The sequence below is a fragment of the Anser anser genome (genome assembly GCF_964211835.1).
Source record: "Anser anser genome assembly, chromosome: 26".
Taxonomy (NCBI): domain Eukaryota; kingdom Metazoa; phylum Chordata; class Aves; order Anseriformes; family Anatidae; genus Anser; species Anser anser.
The window spans coordinates 2,236,299-2,253,352 of record NC_139747.1 but is presented as its reverse complement, the minus strand read 5'-3'; the positions used below and the strand labels follow the sequence as shown (position 1 = coordinate 2,253,352).

The window sequence follows — 17,054 nt, the reverse complement described above, 5'->3', positions numbered from 1 at the left end:
CGGGGCTGCGGGCGGAGTAAAGCCAGGTCACCTTTAATCGGAAGCGAAAAAAAAACCCGGGGGGGGGGCAAAATGAAATCCGAGAAAGTGACTCGCGGCGAGCCCCCCCCCCCTTATCCTCCCCCCCCCCCCCCGGGGGAGAAAATCCCGGCTTTGGCTGCAGTCGGGGCTGTGCCGGGGGGGGGCGGTGAAAGGCAGCGAGGATGCGATTTTTCGCCCCCCCCCCCCCCCCCCCCGAAATTTACATTCGTGACATCCCGACGAGGGCTAGCGGCTGGAAACGGGGATGGGGGAGCGTGGGGCGGGGGGGGAGGCCGGGGGGGGGGGGGGGCTGTGCCCAAAAAAATTGTGTCCGAGGAGGGGGGGGGTGGGAGGGGATGGGCTGCTCAGCCCTGCCCGGGGCTCAGCGCCCGGCGTGCAGCACCCCAGTGCCCTGCTGCGACCCCCCCACTTCACACCCCCCCCCATTTCACCCCCCCCCCCATTGCACCACCCCGTTTCATCCCCCGTTGCACACCCCCCCCCCTTGCAGGGCATCTGCACTCGCAAACACACAACCCATGCTCAGGAGCTGCCCCCCCCCAGCCCTGCTGAGCCCCCCCCAGCCCTGCTGAGCCCCCCCTTTCTGCCAGCCCATCTTTGGGGGCCCGCACCCCCCCCATTTTTCCCCCCATCCATGCCCCCCCCCCCCCCAAGCTGGGTGCCAGCCAGGTTTTGGCAGTGTACGAGTGGTCACGGTGCACGGGGTGGGGGGGACCAGGGTGAAATGGGGGGGGGGTTAAAATGAGCTGGGGGGGGGTTAAAATGAGTTTGGGGGGGGGGACACCCCCACCGTGAGCGCGGGGTCTGGCAGTGAGCCGCATCCTGCGGGCGCTCCCCATCCCTGGGGGGGGCGAGGATGGGGGGCACGGGGGGGGCAGCAGAGCCAGGGGAGGGGGCACTGCCCCCGCCAGCGTGCCTGGGGGGGGGAGATGGGGGCAAATGCCCCCCCCACACCCCGAGCTTCCCCCCCCCCCGCAGAACCGTGCCCCCAGCCCCATCAGCTCACTGCAAGCCGGGCACCAAGGGGGCTGCCGGGGTTTGGGGAGGGGGGGGGGGGCAGGTCTGAGCCCCCAGCCCCCTTTTCCTGCAAAAGGGGGGGGGGTGAGAAGGGTGGTTGGGGGGGGGGGGGCGTAATAAAAACCGGCTGGGAGCCCTAAAGCGGCGAGAGGGCGCGACGCGGGCCGGGGGGGGGCTCAGAAGAGGAAGGCTTTCTTCTTCAGCTCGTTGCGCTTCCACAGGGCCAGCTTGGCGAACTCCTCGGGGGGCATCTCGAAGACCCGCAGGAAATCCTCGGGGGAGAGGTGCCGCTGCGGGACGGGGAAAGGGGGGGGGGTCAGGGGGTGCCCAGACCCCCCCCACACACACACACACACCCTGTCTGCCCCCCCCCCCGGCGTCCAGGCTCAGCCCCTACCTCCAGCCGGGTCCTGTCGACGCCGGGCGGCAGCTTCACGCGGCCTCTGTTGGTCACCATCAGCATCTCGTAGGGGTAGATCTGGGGAGGGGGGGAAGGCCGTGAGACCCCCCCCCCCATTTGGCCTCGTGCCCCCCCCCCCCCGCAGCCCCCAGCCCCCTCACCTTCTGCTCCAGCATGCTGGGCAGGGAGTTGCCTCTATCCATGCGCCCGCGCTGGCCGTTCTGCGGGGACGAAGCCAGCACCATCATCATCCTCACACCCCCCCTCCCCCCAATGGGCACCAACCCAGCTGCCCCCCCCACCTCCATCCCTCCCCCCCCCCCCCAGCCCCTCGGAGGTGTCCCCAGTGTCCCCCCCCCCCATACATCACCCTCTCGCTGGCTCTGGGCGCTGGCAGCCGGGTGGGCGCTCACCTGCACGCCTGCGAAAGAGGGGAGCGGGGCTCAGCACCCCCCCGTCTGCCCCCCCCCCCCCAGGTGACAACGAGTCCCCCTCACGGGTGGCTTCCAACCCTCTTCTGAGCGTGTGAACCCCCTGTCCCCGGGGATGTCCCCAGGAATGTCCCCCCCATGCCCAGGGATGTCCCCATCGTCCCCAGGGATGTCCCCAGGGATGTCCCCAGGGATGTACCCCCATCCCCAAAGATGTCCCCTTGTCCCCAAGGGTGTCCCCCCATCTCCAGGGATGTCCCCATCGTCCCCAGGGGTGTCCCCATCGTTCCCAGGGATGTCCCCCCATCCCCAAGGGATGTCCCCCCCCTGTCCCCAGGGATGTCCCCCCCCTCCCGTCCCCAGAGACGTCCCCCTCTGTCCCCAGGGATGTCCCCCCACCCCAAAGATGTCCCCTTGTCCCCAGGTCTGTCCCTCCATCCCCAGCGATGTCACCCCTTCATCCCCAGAAACATCCCCCCTGTCCCCAGGGGTGTCCCCCTTCACCCCCAGGGGTGTCCCCCCCCATCCCCAGGGATGTCCCCCCCCCGGTCCCCAGGTGTCCCCCCCAGCGGTGTCCCCGTGCCGGCGCTCACCCGGGCTCCCCTTCTCGCTGCTCGCCGAGCTGAACTCCGCCGACTGCAGCTGGCAGGGGACACGAGGGGACAGCGTCAGAGGGGGTGCCACCGCCCGCCCCCCCCCCCCACGCGGGGATCCCCCCCCCACACTCACCCGGGTCAGGGTGCTGCGGCCGGAGGCGGGCAGCGAGGAGCTCTTGTAGCTGCCCGTGTGCAGCGCTGCGAGAGAGCAGGAGGTGGTCAGGGGGTGGGGGCGCTGGGGGTGGGGGCGCTGGGGGGGGGCGCTGGGAAGGGAAAGGGACGGGGACAGAGCCTCTGGGTGCCGCCGCGCCCCCACGTACACGTGTGGAAGGGCGTCCGGTCCGGCAGCGAGCGGGTTTTCCTCCGGATGGGGAGCGATTTCTCCATCTCCTCCTTCAGGATCAGCTTCCCCAGGTTGGAGGTGACCTGGGGGAGAAGGGACGCGGGGAGGTGGTGGTGGGGGGGGGGGGGTGTCAAGGCTGGCACGTCCCCAGACCCCCCCACCCACACCCCCAGGACCCACCCCCGGTCTCCCCTCACCTTGCTCAGCTCCTGCTTCTGGAGCTCGCGCAGGTTCTTCATCTCCTCCGTCAGGTCCTCCTCTTCCTCCTCGCCTCTCTTGGAGGCCATCCGCCTCCTCCACTCCGTCTCTGGGGGAAAAGAGGGGGGTATTTGCCCGGCCCCAGCCCTGCCACCCCCTGGGGGGTTTTTTGGGGTTGGGGGGGAATAAACCATCCCACCCCAGCACCTACCCACGACGGCCAGGGACGGGGGGCACGGCCAGTAGTCGGTCTCGATTTTGGCAGGCTGGTTGGGGTCTGGGGGCTGCGCCGCGGGGAACTTGGACGATTCGATGATCAGATCCTCTATGAGGTGCTTCCCGTGGTGGGGGCCGGAATGGGGCTCTGCGGGGCACACGGGGTGGGGTGGGGGGGGTGAGACAACACCCCCGGGGGGGTGGGGGGGGTCCCGGTGCCGCGGGATGTGCGCCCCGCTCACCTTTCTGCCGGTAGATCGGGGGCTTCTTGTAGATGTTGAGCTCCGTCGTGTCGGTCTCTGCGCGGGGAAGGGAAAGGTCAGCGCCCCGGGAAGGTCCTCGCCCATCCCAGTCTGCCCAGTTGCCCCAGTAGGGGGGTGCAGCGGGACTTGGGGGGGGCGCTGAGCGGTGCGTACCGGGCCGGTGGAAGTGCTGGACGCTGCTGCGGGGCGTGCTGGCGGCCTGGCGAGGGGGGGGCTGCGGGGTGCTGCCGGGGGTCCGGCTCTCCAGCCACTCCCGGATGGCCTGGGGGGGACGTGGGGGGGAAAAACGGGGGGGTGGGGGGCGGGAGAGGGGCTCGGCATCGCCCCCCCCCCGTGCGTGCGTCGCCCCCCCCCCCCCCAGTGCGCACGTCCCCGGTACTCACCTCGGGGGACGGAGGAGGAGAGATGGATTTGGGAGACAGGGAGCGCTGCAGGGGGCAAGAAGGGGGGGTTATGGGGTTATTCCCGCAGCCCGGGACCCCCAAACATCCCTGGGGGGGGGGGCTTTTCCCCGGGGGGGGGGCACCCTCACCTCCCGGCTGCGGGGCAGCTCCACGTGCTCCATGAGCGAGTAGGTGAAGTGGGGCTCGTAGATCATCAGGTCGGGGCGCTCGATGTCCAGGATCGCCTTGTCCTTGGGGATGGCAGCCAGGTCCTTGTAGCCCAGGACCTCGTTGTCCATTTTGGCCTGGGAGGGAAAAAAAAAAAAAAAAAGCCTCGTTTTTGGGTAGGGAAGGGGAATACGGGGTGGAGGGGGGGGGACACGGGGGGCATTTCCCAGCAGAGCGCGGAGGGAGCCAGCTCTTACCACGATGCTGGAGGGCGATCCCGGGACGCTGGAGCCGCGCGAGGAGCAGACGCTCCCAGGGGAGGTCAGCGGTTGCTGGAAGGAAGGGATTTGGGATTTGGGATCTGGGATTTGGGATCTGGGATTTGGGATTTCGGATTTGGGATTTTGGATCTGGGATTTGGGATTTGGGATTTGGGATTTTGGATTTCGGATTTTGGATTTTGGATTTGGGATTTCGGATCTGGGATTTGGGATTTCGGATCTGGGATTTGGGCAAACCTGGGCGCGGGGAGGGCTCCGGGTTGTACCAGGGGCATGGCACAAGGGCGCGGGGACACCCCCGGTGCCCCCCCCCCAAAAAAAGGGGAGACACCCCCCGGGGATGGGGCTATTCCTGGCCGGGCCCTGGGGTCTCCTCGCCTCCAACCTGCAGGTTTAGGGCTTGGGGACCCTTGGGAGGGGACGGTGACGCGTTGCCACTAGATGGTGCTGCCAGGCTGGGAGGAGGAGGAAGGCAGGGGAGGAAGGCTGCCCTGTGCCGAGGTGTCCCTGAGGGGGGGTCCCCAAAAGCCGGCCCCCCCAGCCCCCTGCCCACGACCCCCCCCTTACCTTCTGCAGTCTTTCCATTCAGCTGCGCGCCGGAGGGGCCGGGTCAGTCACAGGGTCCTGCGGGGGGGGGAGGGCAGAGCAGAAATTTTGGGGACCCCCCCCCCAACCCCCCCACGGTGGGCACGCGGTGCCCCGGGGCGAGCTGCCCGTGGGCAGCGGGGCCGTGCCGCCCTCCCCGGGTTGGGGGGGGACACACGAAGGGGGTCCAGGTTTGTCCCGGGGCAGAGGGGAGGTGCTGGGGGGGGGGTGTTTGGGGGGTCAGGACCCCCCCGCTCACCTCTGTGGCTCCGCATCCCTCTGGGTGCCAACGCGGGGCTGGGGCTCGGGCGCTGCCTCTGCAAGGGGAGGGCGACGGGGCGCTGAGTGCGGAAGGGCCCCGGGCTCTCCGCTTGCGGGATCCAACCCCGGCGCTGGGCTCGCCAAAAAAAATCCACGGGCGCTTTCCCCAGCTCCTGCCCTGAGGGACAGCACCCAACGGCCCCCCCCTCCACCCCCCCGAGGGACCCAGACGGGGCTCGTAGGGCGGCAGCGGCGCAGCCCCGGCACCCCGGCACCCCGACACCGTGCCGAGCGGCTGCCTTGCACCCAGCGTGGCCGCTGCTGACGAGGGCTGGCAAGCGGGGCAGAGGTAACGAAGGCTTTTGTGTCCCCCCCCCGAGGCCTCGAGAAGGCTCCAGCGGCAGCGGGACGCGCGCTGCGCTCAGCCCCTGCCCGCAGCCCCCCGGCTGGAAAAGCCCCGAAGGGGCAGGCGCTCGGCTTTAAACCCCGCAAAGCCCCCGGACAAAAGAGAAAATTCCCCATTTTTCTTTTTTTTTTTCCCTCCCAACTTCTCCTTTCAGAGGGGAGAGCACCTGGAAAAAAATAAAACAAACCTCGTGCTGGCCGGGCTGCGGCAGCAGCACTCAGCCGAGCCCCGAAGTCCCCAAATCCCCCCTGGGGCAGCCCGTGCGTGGGGCTGGGGGGGTGCCGACCACCTCCAGACCCCCCCCCCCCCCCAGGACCCCAGCCCCGTGGCTCAGGGCTCAGCAGGAGCAGCGATGGGGGCAACGTGATAACACCCTGCGCATCCTCCAGCTCCTCGGGGGGGGGTCGAGCTGCCATAAGGGGGCTCCGGAGCCTCCCCACGAGCCTCCTTGGAGGTCACCCCGTTACAACCGGCCCCCCCCCGTTTCAGCACAAATGGGACCCGACCCGCTCGCACCCAGCCCAGCACCTCGGTGGCTCTCCCCGGGGGTGGGGGCTCAGGACCCTGGTGCCGGAGGCACCCCCGGGAGCGAGGCTGGGCATGGCACAAGGCGGCTTTGTGCCGGCGAGCGGCGGCCGCCCCGCGCACCCGTGAGCTCACACTTTCCATCCTCCGAGCCAGGGCGGGTTCGTTCCTCCGGCACGGCCCCCAACACCCCCCCACCACCCACCACCACCACCCCCAGGCCCCGCGTGGACCCCCGAGGGTGCCGCGGCAAGAGGAGGGGAACCGGGGGGGGGGCCGGTGGGGAGGCCGAGGAGGCCGGAGGCGAGCAGATGGATGAGCTAGCAAACATCGGGAGGCAGAGGAAGGGTGGGTGCGGGGTGGATGCGGATGCTGGGGAGGAAGGAAAACAAGCCCGAGCCGAGGGGACGGGGAGAGACGCAGCCAGCGAGGCGGCTGAGGGTGCTGGGGCTGCGTGGGATCGGCCCCCCCCCGGGTTAAGGGACGTGGGGGGCACCTTATCTGCTGCGGGCAGGGAGGGAGCCACCGCCCCGGCTCTCCCCGTGGCAACCTCCCGTCTCCCCGGCAGGTCCCCGAGATAAGGGCCGGCACGGGGGATGATGCCTCTTGGGGGGGATTTTGGTGGCCAACAGCCAGGAACGGGGTGCGGGGGGGTGGTGGCGGGGTGTGTGGGGGGGGGACATGCGCCGAACCCCCCTGTGGGCACCTGGGGCGAGCGGGAAGAGGAAGAGCGAGGCTGGACGGACGGACAGACGGATGGATGGATGGATGGATGGACGGACGGACCGCGTGCAGGAGGAGGCTTGCAGGGGTGTGGGGGGGGCCCCCCCGCAAAGCGACACCCAGCCCAGGGGCTGCGGGGGGGGGGCTGCTGCTGCGGCGTGGAGAGGTCGGCTCCCGGCCCCCCCCCCCCCGCCCCGAGGAAATCCGGATTTGACTTTTCACAGCCGCCAAAGCCATCAGTGCGCGGGCCCGGGCAAAGGGCCAGGCTGCACGGCCCCCCCCCCAGCCTACCCGAACGGGGTGGGGGGAGCAGTGAGGGACCCCCAGCCTTCCTCCCCCCTTCCTCCTCCTCCTCCTCTCCTCATTTTCCTTCCCTTCCCACGGCGCAGGGCGCGGGCACCCTGCGTTTTCCACGCTGCCACGGCCGAGGCTCGCAGCCAGCGGCACGGAGGGGGGGGGGGGGGCACCCGGTGGGGTCACAAGTTCCCCGAACAGACGGTTCCTGGGAACGGCTCCGGCGCTTCCCAGCCCAACCCAGCCTCCTCCTCCTCCTCCTCCTCCTCCTTCGCTGCTCGCAAACAACCAGCGCACACGGCGAGGCACCGAGCATCCTCCCCGCGCCGGTGGCAACTCGATCGCCGCCCAGGCAGGGAGCGCAGGGGGCGCGTGCCACCGGTGTCCGGTTCCTCCTTTGTCCTGCTTCTTGCCCTTTCTGTCCCCGCCGGGGCATCGCCCGCGAGCGGGGAGCTGTTTATGGGCAGCCGGGCGCTGCCGTGCCGCTTCGCCCTGCCCGTCAGGTTGCAAGCCGCAGCCGGCACCCGCGGTTTTTCCATCCCCGGCGTGGCCACGGGTGCTGCGCCCTCCGTGCCTCGGTTTCCCTGGGTGGCAGGGAGGGTGACGAGCCGCCTGCCCCATCCAGGAGACGAAAGGGGCGTCCCCACCTCCTCCCACCCCACAGTTCCTCCCTGACCCGGGCCAAACCAGCGGCTCTCCTGCCTCCAAACCTCGCCAACCCGCTCCAAAATCCCAAACCAGCCGCCAGTTTTTAATCCGGGATGCGCGGCGCCTGCCCAAATGCCCCCAAACCCTTGGGTTTTTGGAGTCTGGCTATAGGGATCCTGCCCCCCCCCCCCCTTGCCCCACAGGGCTCCGATGGCCACGCTGCAGCCCGCTGTGGGCAGAGGCTCACGTGGCACGTAATCTGGGATTAAAATGGGATTAGCCTGCTCATCCCGCACGCGGAGGGGCTGCCGGGGACCCAGTGGGGCCTGGGCTCACAGCGTGGCTCGGGGGATGCCCACGGGCCCCCGATGAACCCCAAAATCTCCCAGCACCGTGGGACACCCTGCAGCGGGTGCCCTGTGTCCCTGGGGACCCCGAGGCCACCGCAGCGTGGCACCTGCCCGGGATGATGCTGGGGGGCTCCCCGGGGCCGAGGTGGCAGCTGGTGGCCCCGGTTTTACCGGGCTTAGCCCTGCCTGACCACCGGCCCCGCACGCCCACGGCCCCCCAGCGGGGTTGGGGTGCCCCAAACAGGAGCCACCGTGGGGCCAGGGGGGGTGCCAAAACCTCAGGGTGCGCCCCAAGACCACCACAAGACCCCAAATGCCACGGTGGGGACCATCAACCCCATCACATCCAGCACCCCTGGGAGCAGGGTATGAGTTGTACCCCCTCCCCCCCCAAAAATACAGCGCTGAGACCCCCCAAACTCACTGCACTGGTGGGGCTGGGAGCGTCCAGGCTCCTCCTCCCTCGGGGGACACGGTGCCAATGCCGCTGTCCCCAGGGAGGGACGGGGACGTCCCCTGTCCCCAAACCCCTGCTATGGGGATGTTCCGGGGGGGGGCACCACTGGATAAATCAGGTGCAGGTGCACCCTGGGGAGAGCCGCCCCCCCAGGGAGGGGTATTCCCCCCCTGAGCCCGCGTCCCCATGTCACCGCCCTCCCGTCCCCACGGGCCCGCTGGCGAGGGCAGCTCTGCCCCAAACAGGCATGGGGACACGGGGCAGGGCTGCAGCCCCCCCCGGAGAAGGGGGGGGGGGGACAAAATATGGGGCTGCCCCCACCCCACAGGGACCCCCCCCTCAGCGTGGGGTGTGGGGGGGGTCCCAGGAGGGCGAGCGGGGAGAGCAACAGCACGGGAACAGCGCTGGGAAAACCACGGGCGGTGGCCACCGACCCCGCTCAACGCAGCTCTCCCCCCCCCGGCAGAGGGTCCCTACCCGCATCTCCTCCTCCCCTCTCCCCACGGCTTGGGGGGCCACTCACCTAGGGCTGGGGCCACCTCATGCCTCCCGGGGGGGTGGGTGGGGACCCCCCCCCGGCCTCCTCCTCCGCTCGCCGGGGCCGAGGCACAGCGCTGGGGCTCGCAGCCGAGAGCCCGCGAGCGGCCGCCGCTTATCGGGGCAGCCCAGGCGGCGACCGAGCAGCCCCCGGCGCGCTGATAACGGGAGCTCGGCACCGGGGTGGGTGCGTGGGTGGGTGCGTGGGGGGGGGTGGGCACCCGCCGCCGCTCCCCACCTCTGCTGCTGGCTCAGTCCCTTTCGGAACAAGAGGAGAATTAGCCGGCATCATGACGAAGCACTATTGGCGCTCGCTCGCGCGCCCGACGCTTCCCCGGCACAAAGAGGGAGGAAAGCGCACAGGAACCTGACGTGCGCGGCCCCGCTCGCCGGCAGGAGCGAGCTGGGGGGCCCCGGGACCCCCCCCCCGGTGCAAAGCAGCACCCCCAGCCAAAAGGTTTTGCCCCCCCACCCCCCGCCCCGATCCCAGCTCCGAGCTCCCCGCGGCGCAGTGGGTGGTGCGTCAGGATCGTACCTGCGGCTGCTGCCCCGAACCTGGGGGGGCTCCCAGGGTGGCCCCCCCCCCCCTTAATTGGAGGGGAACCTCTTGGAAACACAGCTCCGGGGCCAAGGGTGCTCAGCAGAGCCCTGGGAGGTGCTGAGCACCTGCCAAAAAATCAAACCCTGACCTCCACGGACCTGCCCCTGGGTGCCTCCGGGGGGGAGCCCAGCGGCGGGGCAGAGCCGCTCCCCTCCGCACCCCAATTCCCAGGGGGCACCATCCAGCCCCCGGCCCTGGCGCTGAGCGCTGGGGCTGGCCCAGCGCCGCAGGGTGTGCCGGGGCAGGGCAGGGAGGCCGCGGCCTCCTCCTGTCCTCCAGCAGGGAGATTTTGGGGGGTGAACCCAGCCGCAGGAGCGGTGCCGCGGGGCGCAGGAGCCCCCGGCAGCTATTCCCGGCTGTGTGTGGGAGAGAGCTGCCTGGAGACGGGGGCCTCCACTGCCGGCTCCGCTCCCCGCGGGCACGCACGGCGCTGTTTGCTGCCTCAGTTTCCCTCCTGGCTCCCGAGAGGCCCAGCTGGATGAGCTCACGGGGGGGATGGATGCATGCACGGGGAGGGGGGGGGATGCGCGCACCGGGCTGCATGCAGGGGGCTGCGCGCAGGGGAAGCGTGCACGCACCCCCGGTGCCAAGGCCAGCATAATTTGGAGGCCAAATCCTCGCGGTCCCAGCCGCAGGATGCCGACGTGCCCCATCCCGGAGGTCCCCCCCCGGGGCCGTGCCCATCGCTAGCCGAGGCTGCGGCCCCCCCCCCCCCGGCGCTAACCCAGTTTCTCAAGCATGAAGACAGCGCAGCGGCTGCTCGGCGCCTGCCTCCGGCACCCGGGCAGCAGCCTCGGCACCTGATCCGGCTGCGGCTCCTGCGGCAGCACGCCCAGCACCCATGGGTGCTGGGGGGGGAGAGCGGGTTGATGGGTTGATAACGCCCCTTTCCTGCACCCGGGCACCGCGCACCCACCGAAAACCGTGCGCGGCCACGCTCCAGAGAGCCCCCCACGGGGTCACCCCGCGGTGCCCTTCAACGCCGGCTCCTGCAGGGGGGCCGGGATGGGATTAAGGGGGGGGGCACGGGGGGGGGGAAAGAGGAGAACGGGGCCCTACCTTCAAGGGAGCCCACGGCCCGCCGCAGGCAGGTTCGCCCGTCCGCCGGGAGCCATGCCTGCGCCGAGCATCCCCTCCCTGCGCCGCACGGCGCGTTGCTACAGCGACCGCCTCCCGCCGCAACCCGCCGGAGCCGAGCGATGGAGAGGATGATGTGCGGGAGCCGCCTTCGGCCTCGCGGGAGCCGGGCTGGCGAGGAGGATGCTCCCCACCACCACCCCCGTGCCCCTCCGTGGGGTGGCCACCCCGTGCCCCTGAGCCCAAGCCTTGCTCCCACGGGTTGGGGATGGAGAGGGGCACCCCTGGGTGCTCAGCGCCACGGGGTGCTGGTGGGGCCTGGGTGTGGCGTGTCCTGCGTCCCCCCCCCATCCCCAGCGGGTGCCCCCGATTCCCCCATCGCCCCCTGGCCAAGCCCTGGGGAGAGCAAAGGCTTGGGAAAGGCAGGGCGCGTGGGCCGGGGGCTGGCGAGACATCCTCCAGTGCACTTTCTCCACCTCCGCCCCCCCGCCCCGGGTCTCACCTCAAAAAACAAGAAAGAAACACAGTGTGGGGGTTTTTTTTTCTTCCCCGGCCATAATTAAAAAGGACTCACCCTTCTGAGCCCTTTCTATCCCGGGAGGTCGAGAAGAAAGAGAGGGGAGGAAGGGGAAAAACCCTGAAAGAAAGGAGAGGAAGGGCTCGGGAAGGAGAGGAGAAGGGGAGAAAAAGGGACGGGGAAAAATTAAAAGCGGAGATTACACAAAAGGGAACTCCTCTACCTTTGAAGCTTTAGCTAAATTGGGGAGGGGGCGGCGGGGGCAGGGAGGGTACAGACAGATCGGCCCCTTTCTCAAAGCCCTCTCCTTTCAAGAATGTCTCGAATTCCTGCGGAAACAAGGAGCCGCGGCTGTGGGGCCGAAGGAAACGGGAGGGGGAAAAAAAAAATAAAAAAATTAAACCGGCCGCCCGGCTAATTCCTGCCCGCCACACCTGGGCAGGCAGCGCCGGGCGCATTGTTCGGCCCTAATTGCTGGGTGTTGCATTTCTCTCCTGCTTTAAAGCTTCATTTAACTCAAACTGTTATAATTTTCTCCCCGCCCCCCCCCGGCCGTGCCCCCCTCCATGCCCGCATTACGCTCGCGGGGCTTTGTAGCGGCCAAGGGGGGAGACGTGGTTAAGGGATTACATCCTCCCCGCCGGCCGGCCGGGGCATTGTGAGAGGCAAAAGTAATTACGGGGAGGGGGGCACGGCACGGGCTGGGGGCCGGGGGGGGGGACAGGCAGCCCCAGAATTGGGCACTGCGTCAAGGTGATGCTGCCCCGGCCGTCGGGATGCGGGGAACGGGGAGGCGGGGACGCGCCAGCTGCCATCGTGGTGCTCCGTGGGGACACGCGGGCTGTCCCCAAGCACCGTGGTGTGCACCCCAGGTGGCCCAGGGCACGGAGGGCTGGGTGCCCCCGTGCCAACGGGAGCGAAGCCCCTGCCCGTGCCGGGGTCACGCCGGAAGGAAAACTCACCGAGGCCGGGTCCGTCTAGACGCTGCTTTTATTTGCCTCGGGGCTTCCTCCTTTACACAAATGAACTCCAAAGTCTAAGCGTTTAGGCCTAAAACCGACTCAAAGGAAACAGCAGAGCTCGTAAAAACGCACAACCGAAAATACCAAAAAAATACATCTAAAGGCGTTTTCTGCCTGTGGCCTCGCAGGCACCTACGCACGTCCCTGTGCCGCCGGCACACCCCCGGTGCCACCGCGGTGGCCAGGAGAGGGGCACGGAGCTCCCCCTGCAATAAATAACACCGAGACCTCATGGCCACGGGGTACAAGTGCTGGCCCCCGGGGTCTGAGTGCCCGACACCCCTCCCAGAGCTGCTCGGGACAGACGGACGGACCGGCACGCTGCAGGACCCCCGGTCACCCCGGTCACCTCGCAGGGTGACAGCCGGGTCACAGCCCGGGGCTGCGGGTGGCCTCGGCATCCCGCCGGCAGCAGGACGGGGTCGCAGACGTGGCCGGGGTCTCGGTGGCACGGGGAGAAGTCTCTAAAGTGGGGGGGGGGCAGCCACCCCAGCCACCAAGGGCGATGGGCAGAGGCATGGGGTGGTGAATTTGGGGTGCCACGGGGTGCTGCAGGGGGCCACCGTACCCACAGCCCTCCACCCCTAACCGTGCCACCCAAGTACAAAAATAGAGCATCTTTAAAGCAAAAACAAAGAGAACCAGGGAGAAAACAGTGCTGGAGGGGGGGCAAGGAGAAGGGGCAAAGTCTGTGCTGGAGGCCAGGAGGAGGGCGGCAGGGGCGCTACGTGCGGGCGCGGGGGGCGCGGGTGCGCCGGGTGCGGCGCGTCGGGGAGGACGAGCCCACGAACTCGAACTGCTTCTGCCGCTCGGCGTTGTTGGGGAAGGGCAGCTGCCCCCGGTACAGGCGCTTGATGAAGTGGGCTTCCCGCTGGTTCTGGCGGCTGCGGGAGGCTTTGCGGGGCCGGCCCTTGCGGGTGAAAGCCATGTACCAGCCCTCGTAGCGGGCGTTCTGGAAGGCCGTGTAGTTGTTCTCCAGCACGATCTCCGTGAAGACGCAGTCTTTGCTCTTGCCGTTGGGCTGCGCGAGGGAAAAGAGGGGCCGTGAGCTCCGCGAGGGACGGGGATGGCTCGGGGACAGCGGGGACCGGGGACACGCTGCCACCTCCCCGCCCGGACTCACTTTCCCCACGAGCTTGCCCCGCTTGCTCATGCAGATGTACTTCTCGCTCTCGGCTCCCTTGATGCGCACGCGGCTCCCGAAGGTGTCCGTCTCCACGATGAGCTTGGCTGCAAGGAGGAGGGCGCCGGGAGATGTCCCGCCAGGGCTGCAAACCACCCCAGGCACCCAAACCTCCCCATCCCCGTGCCCGGGGTGACATCAAAACCCCTTTCTCCCCATCCCCCGTTTCGCTCCCCCCATCCCTCGCCGCCCCTCGTGCCCAAGCCCCTGGGACGGGGCACGGCAGCGCTCGCCGGAGGCTGCCCCCCAGCCATGATGCTAAAGGGCTTTTGTTAAAACCCAGCAGAGTCAAACCGGGCGTTTGATGAAAGCCCCGTGGAGAGCAGCAGCCCCTTTCCACCCCCCCCCCCATTTCATTGTCGGGGATTCAATGGGTTTTCCAGGGCCAGACCGAGCCCAGCGCCCAGCGGGTTAATTATCCTCGTCCTCATTGTCTCACCCCGCGGCGGCTGCGAGGGCTGGGAGCTGACACCAAAACCCATGACCCCGGCAGGTCCAACGCGTGAGGCCGGCAGAGAGAATTCAGGGAAAGCCCTGGGAAGGCGGCAGGGACCTGGCGGGGCTGCAACGGGGCTGGGGGGGGCGTAAAATACCCAGGGATGGTGCCAGGGCTGGAAGGGCTCTGCCCGCTGCCCTCCACCCATCAATATTTCAGGTGCTGGTGCCGGGATCGGGTGGTGGCGGATCCATTTCTTCACCGTGAGAGAGCAGAAGCCCTAAATATCAGGCTTATAGCCGCATGACATTGGAAAGAAATAAGTGAATTTGGAAGTTTTGAGGTCAGAAATGGCCGATTTGGAGCCACGCTCCCATAGGAGGTTTTTTTGGGGGGTTATAAAACCAGCATTCAGCTGCGGTGTCCATCTCCCCAGCCGTTCCCTGATGTCCCACGAGGGTATCTGTCCCCCGACAGGCACCCACCTTGCCCCCCCCGGGGATGGCACGGGCCCCTTACCGAATTTGTTGCCGTCCTCGGCGGTGGCGGAGATGCGCTTGCCGTTCACCTGCACGTGCTTGCCGCTGGTCCGGCTGTAGAGCTGGTACTCCCTGATCTGCCGCCGGCTCAGCTGGTCGCTCACGGCCCCCTGGTCCCTCACATACTGGTTAAAATTAGGAGACGGTTGATTCTCCCCCTTTGTTTACAAAGGGAAAAATAAAATCAATTTGTTTTGGACAGCCCACGGCACGGGGACGGAGAGGGGGGACCTGGTGGGAGCGCCGGGGCGCCCGGCGGGGCTGTGCTGCCGGCACGGGACGAGCCCTCTGCCCCTGTACGGGGTCTTGGAGGCGGCTCCGTCCAGGCTGGAGCCTTTTGGGGGTGCTGAGACCCCCCCCGAGCAGGTGCTTCAGGAGCAAGCAGGAAGAGGGGCAGGGAGAGGCATGGACCTCGCCTGGCACCCGCGCAGGGAGGACGCGGGGAGGACGCTCTGCGCGCAGCCGGGTGATCCCTGCCTGCCTTGGGGACGGGGTCAAGCCGCTGCCCCTGGTCGTGCCTCGAGCCCGACGGGCGCTCACCAGCCTCTCCTCCCCGGCGAGCACCCCCTGCATCCGGATGGGTGCTGAGGGCGGGCTGGGATGCAGGGACCGTGCTTGGTCCCCAGGGCAAAGCGCCCCAGGACCATCCGCCTGTCCCAGGAGCTGCGGACAGAGCTGTCCCCTCTGGTCTGCCCCACGCCGGGGGGATAAAACACCGTGTGGACCCCAAATGGGGTCACGGTTTGTGCCAACGGGGCGGCGTAACCCCCCCGAAATGAAGGGTTATTGGATGTAAACGGGGTACGGCCACACATTTTGGGGTGCTGCCAGCTCTGTGAGCGCACCCAGGACCCACCTCCGCACCCCGGGGCCCTGCCCGCTCATCGGGGGCAGCAGCGAGACCGTGGGGGCTCCGCTGCCCCCCCCCCCAGGCCGGGTAGGGCCCCGGCTCCCCACCACCTTTGTGTGCGCCTCGGGGACTCATTTCCTGCCAGGATCCACTTTAAAGCCTTTGGGGCTGGCCGGGGAGGTGGTGGGCTGGGGGGGGCGGCCCCTCTCCATCAAAGGCGCTTCCCTTCCCCTCTCATTTTCAAAGAAATAAAAGCATTTACCTTGGGAAAAGGAAAAAAAAAAATAAAAGGAAGGAAAAAAGGTCCCGAGCGCGTATTAAGGCTGCTGGGGATGGTTTTGTTCGGGCTCGGGAGAAGAGGGTGCTGATATGGAACAGTGCATTTTAATAGCCGCGGCCTTTCTGAAGCGCACAAAAAGGGACGGTGCGGCCCGGGAGGGGGGGAAAGGGGGAGAAGGGGAGGGGGGCACCGAGCCTTCAACCCCCCCCCGCCACCCCGTTAACCCCCTCAGCTGGCATCGAGGGCAGAGTCTGGCCTGGAGAGCTGGAGCCCGAGCAAGAAATGTCCCCCCTGCAGCAGGGGGGCTCCCCGTGGCCTTGCCTCGGGGACACAGGGAAGGGTTCGGGCACCCATGGGTGACCCAACCCCGTTGGCATCCTCCAGCATCGCTGCCCTGCCCCGGGGCTGGCCCCTGTCACCCACCCGCGAGGGATGTCCCCAAAATGAGCGAAATTAATTAACGGCATCCCCCTCGCACAGCCCCGTGTCGCGGCGAGGCGAGACCCCGGCAGCAGGTAAAGGCGGCCGGGGCGAGCCGGGGTCCGGCCGCTACGGGGTCAGGAAAGCATCCCGCGCGTCAGCCACCTACCTGGGTCTGACAGGAGAACATCAGGAGCTGGAAACATCTGCATCGGGAGAGAAAGGGAGAGAAGCAGGGGGGGTTGCTCGAGGTTAGTTTGGGCGAGGAGCCGCGCCGGGCGATAAAACACCGATAAACCCGGCCCGCAAAGGAGCGCGACGACGCGCGCGGCGCTTACATGGAGAGGTTCTGCAGGCTGAGGGGCTGCATGGTGCTCGCCGAAACCCCCCGGGCGCGGGCACGAAACACGGGCAGGGAGCCGGGCTGCCACCCTCCCGGCCGCTACGGCCCCGCCGGGGGGCTGCCAGTGCCCCCCTCCTCGCTCGGGTGGCCCCCGCGCTCGCCGTGCCTCGCGCGCCGGTGCCCAGGCGTGGGGAGCGGGGTTGGAGCCGGGGCATGGGGCAGGCGGCGGGGCTCAGCTCCTCTCCTCGCCCCCTCGGCGCGCCCCACGCCGTGCCCCCCGCGCCCCCACCCCATCAGCCTCCCATCCGGGGGGCAGCTCCTGCCTCGCCGGCATCTGCTGGGGGTGGGGGGGCTGCTAGTGGGAAAAGGGGCAGCGGGCTGGGCAGGGCTCCCCAAAAAGCAGGGCAGCAGCCGGAGCCCTGCGCTCCACGCAGCCCCTGTCCCCTCGCCGTCCCCGCCGGTGGCGGCCTTTAAAGGTGGGGAGAGCCCGTGGCGAGGGGCTGAGCCTCCCTTGGGAGGCCGTCGGGGCTGCGGAGGGAAGGAGGATCGGAGCTGGAGGGGGCCCGGGAGGAGGAGGAGGAGGAGGAGGGGAAGGGGGAGGTGGGGAGGCTGAGCAGGGCTCGGGGGGCTTGGGGTGTCCCCATGGTGGGGGGCGGCGGAGC

General features: G+C 68.7%; 2 protein-coding genes across 7 annotated transcripts; both read right to left on the bottom strand.

Annotated features, from left to right (window-relative positions):
- Positions 1-21: 21 nt before the first annotated feature.
- Positions 22-6,259, bottom strand: LOC310886757 (uncharacterized protein; the record flags this gene model as incomplete). The annotated part of the gene is made up of 16 exons (XM_083811757.1): positions 22-1,349; positions 1,457-1,537; positions 1,621-1,680; positions 1,830-1,880; positions 2,484-2,532; positions 2,620-2,684; positions 2,807-2,912; positions 3,027-3,136; positions 3,239-3,391; positions 3,486-3,542; positions 3,660-3,768; positions 3,890-3,934; positions 4,039-4,194; positions 4,315-4,389; positions 4,906-4,927; positions 6,251-6,259. 15 exons carry the CDS (start codon positions 6,257-6,259, stop codon positions 1,516-1,518), a joined length of 1,089 nt encoding a protein of 362 aa, XP_083667883.1. The 3' UTR covers positions 22-1,349; positions 1,457-1,515.
- On the bottom strand, positions 5,182-16,942 carry FGF17 (fibroblast growth factor 17). Of its 6 annotated transcripts, none has more exons than XM_083811725.1 (6): positions 16,388-16,942; positions 16,219-16,255; positions 14,480-14,657; positions 13,465-13,571; positions 10,785-13,362; positions 5,182-5,240 (listed from the first exon to the last, which is right to left on the bottom strand). In XM_083811725.1, exons 1-5 carry the CDS (start codon positions 16,417-16,419, stop codon positions 13,066-13,068), a joined length of 651 nt encoding a protein of 216 aa, XP_083667851.1. In that variant the 5' UTR covers positions 16,420-16,942; the 3' UTR covers positions 5,182-5,240; positions 10,785-13,065. The 6 variants fall into 6 exon arrangements, with proteins under 6 accessions (XP_083667851.1, XP_083667852.1, XP_083667848.1 ...); XM_083811726.1 differs by having other exon boundaries at positions 14,480-14,624; XM_083811722.1 differs by having other exon boundaries at positions 10,785-13,571.
- Positions 16,943-17,054: the final 112 nt, after the last annotated feature.